At 57.2% G+C, this 14,880-nt stretch overlaps 1 protein-coding gene across 9 annotated transcripts in view; it reads left to right on the top strand.

Moving 5' to 3' along the window:
- KDM2B (lysine demethylase 2B) overlaps positions 1 to 14,880 on the top strand; it is a 106,728-nt gene that overhangs the window by 79,111 nt on the left and 12,737 nt on the right. For all 9 annotated transcript variants that reach the window (XM_045845284.1, XM_045845301.1, XM_045845293.1 and 6 more), the window contains one exon: positions 10,813 to 11,037. In XM_045845284.1, the coding sequence (XP_045701240.1) occupies positions 10,813 to 11,037 (225 nt within the window). The remainder of the gene's footprint in view (positions 1 to 10,812; positions 11,038 to 14,880) is intronic.

Genomic DNA, 14,880 nt, shown 5'->3' with positions numbered 1-14,880 from the left:
AGGGGTGCACCCCGTGGCCCGTGCGCCCCGGGGCTCCCGCAAGACACCCCGCAGGACCACACAAAAGACCCCACCCGAGGTCGGGCGTGCATTTCCTGTTAGATTGGCGGCGGCGTGCAGCCAGCCACCCATGTGTATCCCGCGGCGCGCGGGCCGGGCGGGGCACGGGGCACGCCCCCACGCAGCCCCAGTCCCCGCGCGCCTGCCGTGAGGGGCCGCCCTCTGCGGGTCCGCCCCCGTGTCACCGCAGGCCGGGCTCCCTTTGTGTGCGGCCCGAGAGCCGCGGCCGCGCCATTGGCCCGCCGGCCCGGGGGGCCAGCCCCTTCCTGGCTCGCCTTATGCATATGCATGAGCGCCCCGGCCCTCCCCTCCCCGGCCCCTCCCCGCCCCCTCCCGCGCGGGCGTGCGAGGCGCGCGGCGCGGCTCCCTCCTCGCGGCAGCCGGAGCCCGAGCCCGAGCCCGAGCCCGGGCGAGCCGAGCCTGCTCCGGGCGGGCGGCGGCGGCGGCGGCGGCGGCGCTCCAGCCATGTCAGCGCGCGCGAGCCTGGGCCCACCATGAGCCATGGCCATGTCCGTGAGCGCCGAGGACGACGACTATGAATCGGAGCCGGACCAGGTCGGGGGCCCGGGGTGGGGCTAAGGGAGGGACCCGCCACCCGACCTCCCGACCGACCGACTGACGCGCCCAGGGCGGCCGCGACGCCACCCTGCCGCGATGAGGAGAAAGTTTTGCAGCCGCCGATGGTGGTGCCGCCAGGGCCTGGCCCGAGCGGGGCACCGAGGAGCGCGGCAGGCCGGCGGACGCCCCGGGCCCGGCAGCCGGCCCGGGCAGGGGGCGTGTGCAAGCGGCTGTGCGCTAGGGTGGCCGGCCGTGCCTCGGGGACAATGTGGGCCTCGCCGTCGGGCGGGCCCTGCCGGGCGCCAGCCAGGGCCGGCGGGCAAGTTGCGGGCGCCGGCGCGCGTTCGGCCGGGGCGCGCCTCGCCCTCCCCTCGCGCCCTCGCCCGCGGCCCACGCGCGTGCCGGCCGCCCCGGGCGCACCCGGACCTGCGGGCGCAGGCGCCTCCCTCCTTTCCGTTTGCAAAGTTGCACCGGGACCGTCGGCCTTTGGGCTGAAGGACGCCGCGGCCCGAAGGGTGTGCGGCCCGGGGCCGTGGGCCCGACGGCCCGAGCTTTTGTCTGGGCGCCGCGCGCCCGCCGCCTGCCGTGGGCAGACGGAGACAGGAAGGGGTGCGAGCCGCGATCGGCGCGGGGAATCCGGAACCGGCGAGTGCGCTCCGCGGCGGAGGAAGCCGTGACCCCAGATGGCAGTATTTGGCCTCGGTTGGGTTTAGAAGGGAAAGCAACCTCTCTGGGGAGCAGGGGAGAGAAATCTGTGTATAAAACAAAGCCCTGGGTGTGTTTACGGCGTGAATTTACTACGGGAAGATTTCGCGTTCAGGAAGCGGGGAAGAAAGTGGAGGTTTTACGAAGTATAATCTGGAGAGTATTTGAAACAGGACCCAGGCGAGGTAGACTTGGGCAAGGAATTAAGCGCCGGGCGGTTGGGTTGTCATGTGGGCACGGGGCTAGGTGAGTAAGATGCTTGCTCACAAGCCTGGGTGGGATAAAGATGTTTGGGGATGTTCAGGCCTAGGTGTTTTCCCTTCCACCAGGCGCGATTGAGGAAGTGCTGTGCGTGTTGTCCTGAAATCGTATCACACATGCTATTAAGTGGGTTTATTTGGCAGAGATGAAGTTAAATTGTATCGTTTCCTCGGCTTTGCTGGACGTTTTTCAGGCACGCGCGCCTTACGGGATGTTGCTGGATCTCACTGGGCTAATGGATTAACCCAGAGACGACCCAAGTGGTCCCGGCGGCGCTTGGGACTTAGATCCAGGCCGCAGCGCAGCCTTGGAGCGGCTCTCCTGGTCTCCCCGCGTAGTTCACGCCTCAACTCTTGGTGTGAAGTTTCAGTTTTGTTGGGCGCTACCTAGTCCCTGCCCACCGCTCGCCGTTCCTGTGGCATCGGGCCATTCTTAAGACGCTTCCACACGGGGTACCCGAACTTCGGTGTTTCGGGATTGAGGTGCCTGTCACCTGTTTTGTTTCTGGTTTTTTAACTTGACCACACTTACGGCCTGTGGTAGCCATAATCTGACGCCGCGTGAGACAAGGCTTAGTATGTCTCTGGGCTTTAAAAACACGTTTTCAGGTCCTGCCACTCCCGAGAGAGGTGTCCATCAAGAGAGGACCTGTATATGCCCTGTAGCCAGATTTCGTGTGCTTCCGCCTCCTCCTCCTCCTCTTCCTCCTCAGCCAGCCCAGTTGGGCCTGAGGAGTTGTTTGGCCACAGAAGTTCTCGGAGGTTGCGATGTTTGCTTGAGGATGGCTCCTTTGGCTCAGGTGCACTGAGGGAGACGGCCTGCAAGCCAGGCCCGTGGGCAGCGGGTCTTTCCCACGGCCCCAGGGAGAGGATGGCTGTCAGCGAAGGTAATCGGCGTCGGAGTGCTCCGGGCTGTGCTGCCCGGCCACCAGCCTGCCCTCGCCAGCGTTTTTCAGTCCTGGGACTTCTCGGGCCTGAGTGGAAGGGTGGCCTCCTCCAGGCACCTCAGAGGCAGCTGTTTCCAAACGCAAGCCAGAGTCTCCAGTGCGCAGGCCCTTCACTCCCGTCTTTAAACGCACCTTCCTCACAGAGGGCTCCGGAGGTCTGGCCCCTCTGCCCCCACCCCTGCCGGAATGGGCTGGCGCCACAGGAGAGGCCCCTGGTGGGCAGGTGCTGGGGTCCTGGCATGAGGGCATGCAGGTGTGCTTGCCCGCCGGCTGCGGGCAAGAACCCCGTGGAGGCTCTGCCGGGAAGTTCCCGTCCCCCTGTCCCTGCCTGCAGCTGCGCCTAGTCCCTCACTCACCCCCCCGTGGGGCACCGTACAAGTCTGCACGTCTCACCCCCACCCGAGGCTGGGGTGCAGTACTGGGCGCCATCGGGCTCCCTTAGGCCCGCTCTGGGCTGGCTGGACCGTCCCACTGCAGCCCAGGTCTCTCCCCTGCTCCCGGGAGCCGGGCGCTGATGCGAGGGTGGGTGGGAGGAGACCCCTGCAGCATCGCGCTGTGCGGGGCTCGGCCCTGGCTGCGTCCTCTCCCGGTGCCCTGGCTTGCCTTCCCAGGGCAGGACGTGTCAGGAAATCCTTCGGCTCTGCTGCTCAGTTGGAGGAGATGCCCCTTTAAGGAGGGCTCGTTAGGGGAGAAGAATTCCTGTTCCATCCTGGGTTATTTATTTATTTTTAACCCCCTGAAGTGAAAATAGTTTTATTCCTTTCTTTTTTCTCTAACTGAAAATGATTATTCCCTGTTTAAAATAACAAAAACTAGGAAACGAGGCAGAAGAAGGTCCTTCAGAAAGGTGTGTGGCCCTAATCGCCGCGTTGCTCACGGTGGCTTCTTAAATCACGGCGTTTCAAGACCGGAGATCCTTGGATCTTCCTGACATTCTATGCAGAAGTTTGGGGACTCTGGGCCTGTGTGTGTGCGTTTTCCCGGGGGAAAAGCCCTCCGCTTTCCCCAGACTCTCCAGAAACCGTCCCCTGGGTTCTCCTACCCCTTGTTTTGTTTTGTTTTGTTTTCTCTTGCTCTTACCCTCAGCGTGTAAACAAACTAAAGCCTTCCTGCGGTCCCCAGGTGTGTCTTAAGGGGCCCGTGGTGCTGCTGAAACCCAGCTTTTCCCGGGACGCCCACGATGCCCGAAGATTTGGGCGCAGATACAAGGTTGACAGGAATCTGTTCCGCCGTGGAACGCAGCGTCAGCGTGACAAAGGAAGTCCACTGTTCAGGGGGCCTGTGTCCACCCCTTGGAGGGGCTAAGTGTCCGTGCGCTGCTGTGGCAGGTGGTTTGGTGGGGAACCGTCTTAATTGTGAAAACCTCCACCCAGGTTTTACTCTTTTTCTCGCTTTTTCCCCCTTGACAGTTGAAACTCCAGCCATCTCTCTACTTGAAACATTTCCTAGCTCTGTGATGCCTCACCTCTTGCCCTTGCTCCTGCCTTTCTGACCAGTCCTCCGCAGGTGGCTTTTTGTCACCTGGCCCTTGGGTGGCACTAGCCTTGAAGCTACTGTCCAAGACCCTCCTCCTCTCACTCTGCCCGTTCTACCTGGACTGCCACATGGACTTCACTAGTTTCGCAATGAGCGGTGCCCATTCCCAGTAGTGGACCCCGGCTCCCGCCCCACCTGCCTGCTGGGCGGCCACCTTCCTTGGATGCCCCGTGGGCTCCTCACGTTCCACGGCGGAGCTTTTATTGTCTGTGTTCTTGAGCCCCATGGTTCTCCTGATGCCCCTGCTGGAAACCTCCACGTTTTCCAGGCCCCTTCCTGCTCGCATGCCCTGTGTCCACACAGCCTGCGGGTCTCCTAACACTGGGTCAGCCAGCCTCTGAAATGTCTCCTGGTCGTCCCCTGCTCTCATCCCTCCATAATCTTCAGCTGGACAGCCGCAGCGTCCCCCACCCGTCTCTCTGCCTCGCGCCTTGCCCACCCCCGAAAAAATGACCCCACCCACGTTGTTGCCAGAATAACGACCTCATTGCTCCTGCGTGTACAGTCCTTCCGCGGCTCCTCCAGGGGCCACCGTGTCTCTGCTGTGGGACATGGGCCCCTGCAGGGTCGGGCCTCTGCTGCCTCGGGGCTGGCTCCCGGCAGTCCTATCAGCCTGCTCCATGGACGTGCCGTGCTGTCGCACGTCAATATCTGACTCTTCCTTCTGCCGAGGCTCCCCGTGCCTTAACCCCACCCCTGCCCCTGGCCCGCGGAGTCCTGGCCGCCCTCTCAGGCTCTCTGCAGTCGCCACCTCCTGTGTCTGTGGCACTCCTCCCAACCCCCCTTCCCCGGGAGAAGGGGCACTTCTCCTGGGTCCGCACACCGGGGTCCGGGCTTTTGAACCCACTGCGTGGGTTCGAGTCCCGGCTTCTCATTGACCGGTCCCGTGACATTGGGTAGAGACGACTTGAACTATGCCGTGCCTCCGTTTCCCCATTTCTAAATGGCAACAATGATTCCCGCCTCATTGGTGATCGATACAAACGTTGAAAAGAGTAATTACTTAATAAATGTTAGCTTTTGGTATTCTCATCATCGTGTTGCATTGCGCGTGCGTGTGGTTACATATAGTCCGCCTCCCCCTCCGTTGCCGCAGCGCCTTGGAGAGTAGGGAGCAGCTCTTGCTCGTCTCTGTAGTGCAGGCAGTGGCCTTGACTCTGGTGCTTAATTCACGGCCAGAAACACTTGGGTGGGTGCATGTGGGGGTTAATGACCGAGTCTCACGTGCACCTCCCAGCCTCTGCTGACTGGTGATGTTGAACATCTTTTCACATTTTTTTTTTTTTTTTTTTGCCCACCTACTTGTTTTGGAGAAATATCGAAGTCCTTTGCCCATTTAAAAGTCGGGACATTTGTTACTGTAGTTGAGTTGTTAAGAGTTTTTTTTTTTAAGAGTTTTTTTTTTTATTTATTCACTTTTAGAGAGAGAGAGAGAGAGGGAGAGAAACATCAATGTGTGGTTGCTGGGGGTTATGGCCTGCAACCCAAGCATGTACCCTGGCTGGGGATCAAACCTGCGACAATTTGGTTCACAGTCCACGTTCAATCCACTGAGCTACACCAGCCAGGGCAAGAGTTCTTTATAGATGCTTGGCACTGGCTTCTTCACCAGATACGTGATTTGCAAATATTTTCTCTCGTTCCGTGGTGTCTTTCACTGTGGATTGTTGCCTGCGTCCTGCGAAAAACCCTGGCCTCGTCCAAAGCTGTGCAGATTTACCCGTAGGCTTTCTCCAAAGCATTTTATAGCTTTAGCTCTTCCATTTAGGTCTTCAGCCCCTTTTTGAATTAATATTTGTATATGGTGTGAGCTACAGGTCCAACTCTTGTTTCTGCAGCTTTGCAGTAAGTTTTGAAGGCATGGAATATGGGTGCTGTCATCTTGTCCTTCGTTTTTAAGATTGTTTGGGCTGTTCCAGGTTCTGTGAATTTCCACGTAAATGTCAGGGTCTGTTTGTTAATTTCTGCAAAAAAGTCACCGGGATTTTGATGGCGTTGAATCTGTAGAGCACTTTGGAGCATGTAGCCATCTTAACCACGTTGCCGCTCATTCCATGAACATGGGATGTCTTTTCATTAATTTGGGGTAATCCAAGTAATTTTAACCCCCGGCTTGGAGAGAGGAGGGACTGAAGGGGTGCTGCCCGTGGATATCCTGGAGAACAGGGGCTGACAGAGGAGGCACTCCTTTAATATTTGTGGAGTAAATGACTGGAAGCACTGCCTTACTGGTGTTCCTTTTAAGGACAATGCCGACAGGTTGCTGGTAGGAAAAAGGTGTTGGAATACTAAGATTTATGGGCGTGGGCCTGTAGACTTGAGATTGTTGTAACCAGATGAAGCTGAGGCTGTGGACCCTGAGTGGATGAGCTCAACGAGCGGTCTCAGCGTCGGGGAGGCTGGTTTGGAAGTGGAAGTCAGTACGTCCCATTGTTGCCATTATTATTATAATTATTTTTAATTATTTTAATCCTTACCCGAGGATGTGTGTATTGATATTAGAAGGAGGGAGGGAGGTGGGGAGAGGGAGTGAGAGAAACGTGGATGTGAGAAAATCAGAAAATCAGTCGGGTGCCTCCCATGCTAGTGGGAGGCAACTAGTTCTTCTCGGGCTAGTTAGTTGCCTTTTGCTGAGAAGAACACGTGGTGCTGAAATTAACAGAGAGCCCCCAGCGTTGGTTGGTTCTCTACTCCAACAGACAGAGGCCCTTCAGAGACAGGGGCCGGAGACCCTGGAGTTCAGTTGCAGTGTGTGAACCTGTTGATGGCACCCAGCGGAGAGCGGGCCTGAAGCTTCACCCCAAAACGAGAGAGGCCTGCTCAGCTCCCACATAGAAACCATCTGATGATGCCTTTGCTTCTGTGCCCGTTTTCTCAGCGCTCTTTATCAGGATCCTGCATTTCAGATGTTGCTCGGTTGTTTGTTTTTTAAGATTTTATTTATTATTATTATTATTTTAAATGGTAAGACTGCTCACATCTGCCTAAGCAAATCTTATACACTGCTTTATTTATTTATTTATTTATTTATTTATTTATTTTTTGAGAGAGGGGAAGGGAGAGAAACACGGATGCATTCATTGGTTGCCTCTTGCCCACCCCTAAACAGAGTCCTGGCTTGCAACCCAGGCATGTGCCCTGATTAGGAATTGAACTGGTGACGTTTTCGGTTTGGGGGATGTCACCTAACCCACTGAGCCATGCTGGTCAGGACTCAGGTGTTGCTCAGTTAACTAGGAGAAGCTGCCGTCAGCTGCGACTCTTCCAGCCTGATGGGCAGCCGGCTGGCTAGAGGGGGCCAGAATCAAAGACCTCAGGAACAGGGATTCCTTACACCTCTTCTTTCTGTCCTTTGCTCTGTCCTTTTCCAGGATGTCTCAGCTGCCACGGAAATCCAGACGGGCTTGTTTTTTTCCACAGATTAGAAAAGTGCTTCTTCTGATAGGAATGCGCTTTGGAGAGCACGTACAAGCTTTGCGACTGGCTGGACGGGCCCAACTTTTTTTTTTTTTTTTTTTTTTAACTTCCGAGAGGCACTGTCTTCGTGGCCAGCGAGGCCAGAGGCCCGGCTCAGCGGCTGTTTATACCTGCCATTCCTGAGTGGGAGGCGGGAGGCCTGTTTGGATGCCTGGTTCCCCACCCTCCCCCCACCCCCATTTCAGTTCTCCACTGAAGAAGCTAGACCTTAGGTGAGAGCCCTTCGCCTCTGGTTTGTCCTTGGAGGGCGGCTCCCGCGCTGCGCTCTCTGCATCTGACCGGAGACCCTGGATTCCTCTTGGTTGCTCATGTGATGATTTGAAGAGCAGTTGTTAACGGGAGACACATCTTCCGGGCCGTGAAGAGAGGGAGAAGCCTTCGTGGTTTCCATTTCTCTGGAAGTAGCCAGGCTTCTGCGCACCCCCTGTTGGCGCCCGTTGTACTAAGTTAGGCGTCCAGCACTAGCTGTGAGCCCCGCCCCCTGGGGTGTGTGGACTCCGGGGTCTCGAACCGCTTTGCCTGCACATGCGCTGTAGTCTCTAGTGTTTCAGACATAGGTGTGCGCGTCCGCTGCTGGCTCCGTGACCCTGGGCAAGTCACTGAACCTCCACCTCCAGTTTATCTGTAAAACAGCATCTCTTTGGGGTATTTTATTTTTAAGATTTTATTTATTCTTGGAGTGGGCGGGAAGGGAGGGAGAGAGAGGGAGAGAAACATCAATGTGTGGTTGCATCCCGTGCGCCCCCTGCTGGGGACCTGGCCCACAGCCCAGGCCTGTGCCCCGACTGGGATAGAACCTGGAACCTTTTGGTTCGCATCCTCCGCTCAGTCCACTGAGCCACACCAGCCGGGGCCCATTGGGTAATAACCCAAACGGGAAAATTAGGTAATACCACGTGTGAAATATGAGCACAGTTGCTCACCTTCAGCAAGTAGCTGAGAATACTTTCTCCGTGTTCGCCGTCCTTGTCATTGTTTTCAGGTCCGCGGCCCCTTGCCTGCAGTCCTCAAATCCAAAGGCGTTGAAAACATCTGTATTTATTTATTTATTTATTTTTAACTGCTCCTTGGGCACCAAAACCAAACGTGAATTAATGCGCGCAGTGTGTGTGGGTGGCGTCGGCGTTATCGGCGTTATCGGCGTTACTGCTAGGAGTATGTGACTCGGCGTGGCGCGGGCTCTCCTTGGGTATTGTGTAAGGCCTGCTGCGCCAGGAGGCCTGCGGGACCTGCGCGGAAGAGTGACAGATGTTGAGGCGGCCCCTTGCCCGGGGGCAGCTGCTGGCTGTGTGGGCTGGCCAGTGCCTGCCCCGAAGGTGGGTGGGCGGGACTGACCCTGGCGTGACTTGGGGGGAGGTCGGAAGAGACGCGCCATTGGAACCCGGTGTAGCGCCTGCCTTTCACCCGCGGAGTTCAGACCAAGTCGAGCAGGACAGGGAGCCGGAGCGCGCTCCGTTGGGTGGACACTACCGCGCGCAGAGGCCGCGCACTGTCTTCCTGAATCCCGCAGCCTGCTGGGAAAATAAATGACAGAGCAGGATCCTCGCCTCTATCAACACCCAGAGGTGCGTGTGGGTCGAGATAAGTGAGATGTTCAGCGCCCCCCCCCCCTTCGCAGGGGCCACAGCAGAAGGAAATTGGTGAGGGTGAGGGTTTATTCACCGAGCGGGGTGGACTGTCTCTCTTTCTGATGCGGCCACGTTTCTGGGCAGCCTCTCTCGGGAGGGGGGGGCCGTGTGTGCTGTGGGAGGTTCAGGGGGACCCCGGCCGCCCTCGTGGTGCACTACAAGCGTGCCTCTGGGCCCGGAGCGAACGGGAGGATGCGATTGTGCTTAGGGGTCAAAGTGTGGCAAGCAGTTAAAACGGAAAGGCCGGGACCAGACTGAAGCTTATGGAGGTGGCTGAGAAGTGACTTGGAGCGTTACCCGCCACTGAGATCAGATAGTTTTGGGTTGAGTGATGGTCGCCCTGACCGAGGGACGAACCATTTCCCTGCAAACTCGTGCTCCTGGGGAAGGGGCTTCACACAAGACCCACACAACCTTCCGGGTTCTTCCTTGCCTGATCAGATCCTAGGTGGTGGGGGCAGGGCTGAGTGCCCGCCACAGGGCGTGGCCGGGGGGGCGGGGCGAGCAGGAGCTCCACCATTGGTTCTTGTTTTCAGGAGGCCCCGGGGTGGGGGTGGGGGGGCTGTGACCACCGGGATGCAGGGACACGTGGCTGGCTTGTTCGCCGTGTAGCGGTTAATCTACCTGTCTCTTTCCTCCTGAGTCATGCGGTGGGAAGGATTTGCCGTCCATTTCGAGGAGGTCTCAGAAATCGAGGTTCCTCAGGGTTTCTGCCTCCTTCTCCTGGGGTTTGTGTGGTTTATGGAGCATGTCCTCTGTGCCCATCGTCTTGTTCGGGGACAGTGGAGCTATGACACCCTTGATAACTGCCTCCCGAGCCCCTTGTCCCAGGGGAGGGCCTATGGAAGGGCAGTTCTGATTGGTGCCCTGAGGGGTCAGCAGGAGGCACCAAGCCTGGTGCAGGGTGGTGGAGATGGGGGGGTGCTGCTGGGAGAAAGTAGCATGTGAACTGGGGCTTGCAGGGTAGGTGGGCATTAGCCAGGGTAGGTGGGGGCGGTGTTTCTGGCCCAGGAAATAGGGACTGACCCCGTGGCCTCTGGGGGAAGCACGAGTCACAGGGCATGGCCTGCGGCGCGGGGCCGCGGGAGGGTGTCGAGCCCAGGCATGCGGCTGTGGGAAGCTGGAGTACCCTCTGGGGTTGGCTCTTGGGGTGCCATCAGGAAGCCCCACAAACTGGGGGACTTAAAGCGGCAGAAACTAAATTAATTCTCTGGCAGGTCTGGAGACGAGGAGTCTCAAATCAAGGTGTCCGCAGGGCCAGCTTGCCGGGAAGACTGCAAGGGGAGCTCCTTCCGCACCGCCTCCGGCTTCTGGCAAAACCCGGCATTCCTTGGCTTTTGGAGGCACGGCGCTCGGGCCACGTGGCCGTCTCTTCCCTGTGTCTTCACACAGGATCCCTTTGCGCCTGTGTCCAAATTTCTCCGGGTCATGCGGGGTGCCGGGCTCTTGCGTTATGGTGCACCCTAATGACTTGGCTGTTGTTGGGTCACCCCTGTAAAAACCCTGCTGGTAAACCCGGTCACACTCTGGGGTCCTGGGGTCCGTAAGTCTTAATGGACACAGCGGCCCGAAACGTTGTCTGCCAGGGTCTGGCCCACCCCAGCAGCCCCGCATTTCACAGCCCTGTGTGTTCTCCCGCAGAACCGGGCCATAGGGCGGCCCAAGGTGAAGCTGGGCCCCGCCTCCGCGGTGAAGTTGGCCGCCAACCGGACCACGGCCGGAGCCCGCCGGCGCCGGACGCGATGCCGCAAGTGCGAGGCCTGCCTGCGGACCGAGTGCGGGGAGTGCCACTTCTGCAAGGACATGAAGAAGTTCGGGGGCCCCGGGCGGATGAAGCAGAGCTGCATCATGCGGCAGTGCATTGCGGTGAGTGGGCCCTTTCCGGCCCCGGCACCCGCCCCCCCACTGCCCCCCCCCATCAGGCCACCTCGCTCCCCGCTTGCTGGCCCGCCCCGTGCCCCCCACGAGGAGTGTTCCCGCGGGGGCTCAGATAAGTGCTGTTTCCAATTCCACGTGGCAGCACTTCCTGCCGTGTGCTCGGCTCCTGTTCGCCGTCGGCCCATGGTCTTACAACGCCTTCCTCCCCTGGATGGCCGGGTGCTTTGAAGTGTCTGCCATTAAGCACGCCGGGGCAGCCTGTCCCGGGGGCGACCCCGTTGCCGGCGCGTCTGATCCAGGTCGTGCAGGCCCTCCCTTCCTTCCTGTCCTCCCTTCAGAGTCGGGGGTCCGCGGGGCAGGTCAGTGTCCCTCCTGAGGGGCTGCGCGGGGCAAAGAGGACTGATTTATGGGGCTCGGGAGCTGGGCGCCGCGGAGCCTGGCCCGCCCCCGCTGACTGCCTGCGTGCCCGTGCCGCCCCCCCCGCCTGCCAGGGCAGGGGACACAGACTGTGACAACCTGGCCTGGCCTGCACTCTGACCGAGTCCCCCCTGCACACACGCTGATTTCCCTGGGGAGGTGCTGCTCTCAGGGCCCTGGGGCGCCCCCTGTCCGGGGAGCGATCTCTCTGCTTCGAGAGAAAGCGGCAGGCTCAGCTGGGACAGGCAAGGCCCTGGGCGAGCGCCTCTGCAGGCCCGCCCGGGGCACCGCGAGCTTTTCTCCCTAGCTGCTGGGTGCCTGCAAGCCCCGCGGGCATTTTCCCCTCCTCCATCCATCCCCACACACTGCTTTTGGGGAGACTTTTATTTTTATTGTGGTGAAAAGATACGTAACATAAAACCCATCATTTTAACCTTTTCTTTTTTGCAAAATATATTTTGTGCTATATTTGATACAGATATATACAAGTTTTTTTTTTTGCATGAGAAACATTTTGCTCATACTAACAGTTGGTAAGCTCCAGTAAATCGTCACGGTATATTTTCACTTTCTTTATTTTATTGTTAGTTGTGCTTACTTTCTAAATGAACAAGCAAAAAGCCACTCCTTAGTTCACACATCCAAATAAATACATCCGTCTCAGTGCACAGATAAGACATATTTTTTTCTGATGGGACAGTTTTTTGTTGTTCATTAATTATTATTTTATCTCATTTTTTTAATCAAAAGGTTTTGGGGAGAATTTTTTGTTTTTATTTTTTTATTTATTTTTATTCTATTTTATTTTTTTTAAAGATTTTATTTTTTAGAGAGGGAAGGGAGGGAGAAGGAGAGAGAGAAACATCAATGTGCGGTTGCTGAGGGCCGTGGCCTGCAACCCAGGCATGTACCTTGACTGGGAATCGAACCTGTGATACTTTGGTTCGCAGCCCACTACGCCAGCCAGGGCTGAGTTTTTCATTTTTACAGTTTACATTCAACATTTGTACTTGTTTCAGGTGTGCAGCTTAGTGGTTAGCCAGTCACACGCTTTACAAAGACTCCCCCCAGATAGTTTTGGTATTACAGCGTTACTGACGTTCTCCCGTGCCGTATACATCGCATCCCCGTCACTTCACGCGTTTTTAAGGGCACAGAACCATCGTACACCTGTGTGCTCTGGGGCTTTTCCATCTGGCCAGATGGAAACTCTGTGTCTGTCAAACCACAGCTCCTCTTTCCCGCCCCCCGCCCCACGGCCTCTGGCAGCCACCCCTCTACTTTCTGTTTCTCAGACTACTTTGGACACGTCACGTAAGCGGAATCAGGTGGGATTTCCCCTCCTGTGCCTGGCTCGTTTCACTGGGCACGGTCTTGAGGTTCATCCGTGCTGTAGCCTGTGGCGGGGTTCCCTTCTTTGTAAAGGCCGAGTAATGCTCCACTGTGGGTATACCCTGCGTTTTCTTCATCCGTTCATCTGTCCACGGACTTTTAGGTTGCTTACGCCCTTGGCCGTTGTGAGTGATGCTGTGATGAACACGGGTGTGTGGGTACCTCTTCTTTGAGGTCTTGTTTTGAATTCTTTTGGATATATTCCCAGAAGTGGAATTGCTGGATCCTATGTAATTCTTTTTTTTTTTTTTTTAAGATTTTATTTATTTATTTTTTAGAGAGGGGAAGGGTGGGAGAAAGAGAGGGAGAGAAACGTCAATGTGTGGTTGCCTCTCACATGCCCCCTACGGGGGACCTGGCCTGAAACTCAAGCATGTGCCCTGACTGGGAATCGAACCAGTGACCCTTTGATTCGCAGGCCAGCACTCAGCCACTGAGCCACACCAGCCAGGGCCATATGTAATTCTATGCTTGATTTTTTTGAGGAACTTCCACACTGTTTTTCCATAGTGGCTGCAGCAATTTCCAATCCACTAGCAGTCCCCGAGGGTCCCAGTTTCCCCATATAACCCTGTTTGTCAGCACAATTTCTTATTTTCTTCTTTTCTTTTTTTTTAATAATGGCCATCTGAATGGGTGTGTGGTGTGGTGCCCCTTTATGGTTTCGATCTGCATTTTCCCGAGGACGAGTGGTGTGGAGCCTCTTTGCCTGGGCTGAGCATGCGACATCGGCTGTCTGTCGCTTCAGCACAGAAGTGTCTGTTGAAGGCCTTTGCCCGGTTTTTAAATCGGACTGTTTGTCATTTTGTTGTTAGAATAGAAGTTCTTCATAATAATACGGGGGTTAGCTCCTTATCACCCATACGGTGTGCAGGTAACTCCTCCCCCTCCGTACGTGGGTGGTGTTTTCACTGTTTCCTTTGCTGTGCAGAAGTTTTTAAGTTTCACTGCTGGTGTTTCTGTTATCTGTACCCAGGTCATTTGAATGGATTTCAGGGAATTTGAGATGCCCCTTGAAATTCAATACAGATTTTTATCTGAGTGCGTGTGTGTGCGTGTATTTTTCTGAGGGGGGTGGTCCCGAGTGACGCACTGCGTTCTGTCCGGGTTTGAGAGGCTGTTCACAGGGGCTGTTCGTTTTGAAAACAGTGTCACCTAAAACTCGCCATGCTGGCCGTGACCCAGGACTGTTTTCTCTCCTGACCCCGCCGGCCCGCCCAGTGAGTGTCCCAGGCCCGGGGAGAGGAAACCGGTGCCTGCCGCCACCTGCTCTCCGCGGTCCTGGTGCTGGCCCGGCACCTGGCGCGGTGGGTGCTGGCTGAAGGAAGGAGAGGACGCTCACCTCCATGTGTCGCTTCCTCTCCGCTGCGATGTGGCTTCTGGGATTGATCGCAGACGCAGAGTCGGCCTGACCCGGGCGGGGGCGCTGTTTCTCCGTCATCATCTTCTTCCAGCCTTTCCACTTTCTTGGGAGGTTTACCCCCTTCTCTTCCTCTTCCAGGCCTTTCTCTCTCGACATGTCAGCGCACCCGCCTCCCCCCTCCCCCCCCCCCCTTCCCCTTTGCCCTTCTCCCTGAGGCTCTTCCGAAGGCTCATCCCTTCCCGCTGCTGCTGCACCACCTCCAGCCCCTGGGCGTCCCCTCCAGGAACTTCTGTTCCTACCTCTCGTCGGAGTCATCCGCCGCCTGCCCCACCCTCCTCCAGTGCCCCGTCTGCCTCGCCACGCTCCCCGCTTTCCGTTGTGAGCCCGAGTTCCCCGGCCCGCACACCCTCCAGCAGCCTCGCTGCTGCTGCTGCTGCTGCTGCGCTGCAAACACTCGCGCGCACGGCCTGTCCGGCTTCTCCTAGGGTTGCAGCGCGATCTGCCTCCATCCTCTCTCGTCACCGTACCCGTCTGGGCCACTTGCTTCCGGCTTTAGCGCGTGTTCGTTGAAGTATTTTGGAGGAATGATGGCTCTCTCACCTTCAGTGTTTTATTTGTTAGAATTGTAGTGTTTGTGCCGTTGTGTAGACTTTTTCGCT

The sequence above is a fragment of the Phyllostomus hastatus genome, unplaced genomic scaffold (genome assembly GCF_019186645.2).
Source record: "Phyllostomus hastatus isolate PE091 unplaced genomic scaffold, TTU_PhHast_1.1 phas_contig_1162, whole genome shotgun sequence".
NCBI lineage: Eukaryota > Metazoa > Chordata > Mammalia > Chiroptera > Phyllostomidae > Phyllostomus > Phyllostomus hastatus.
Note: the sequence above shows the minus strand (reverse complement) of the source record. Positions and strands in the feature narration are given on the sequence as shown.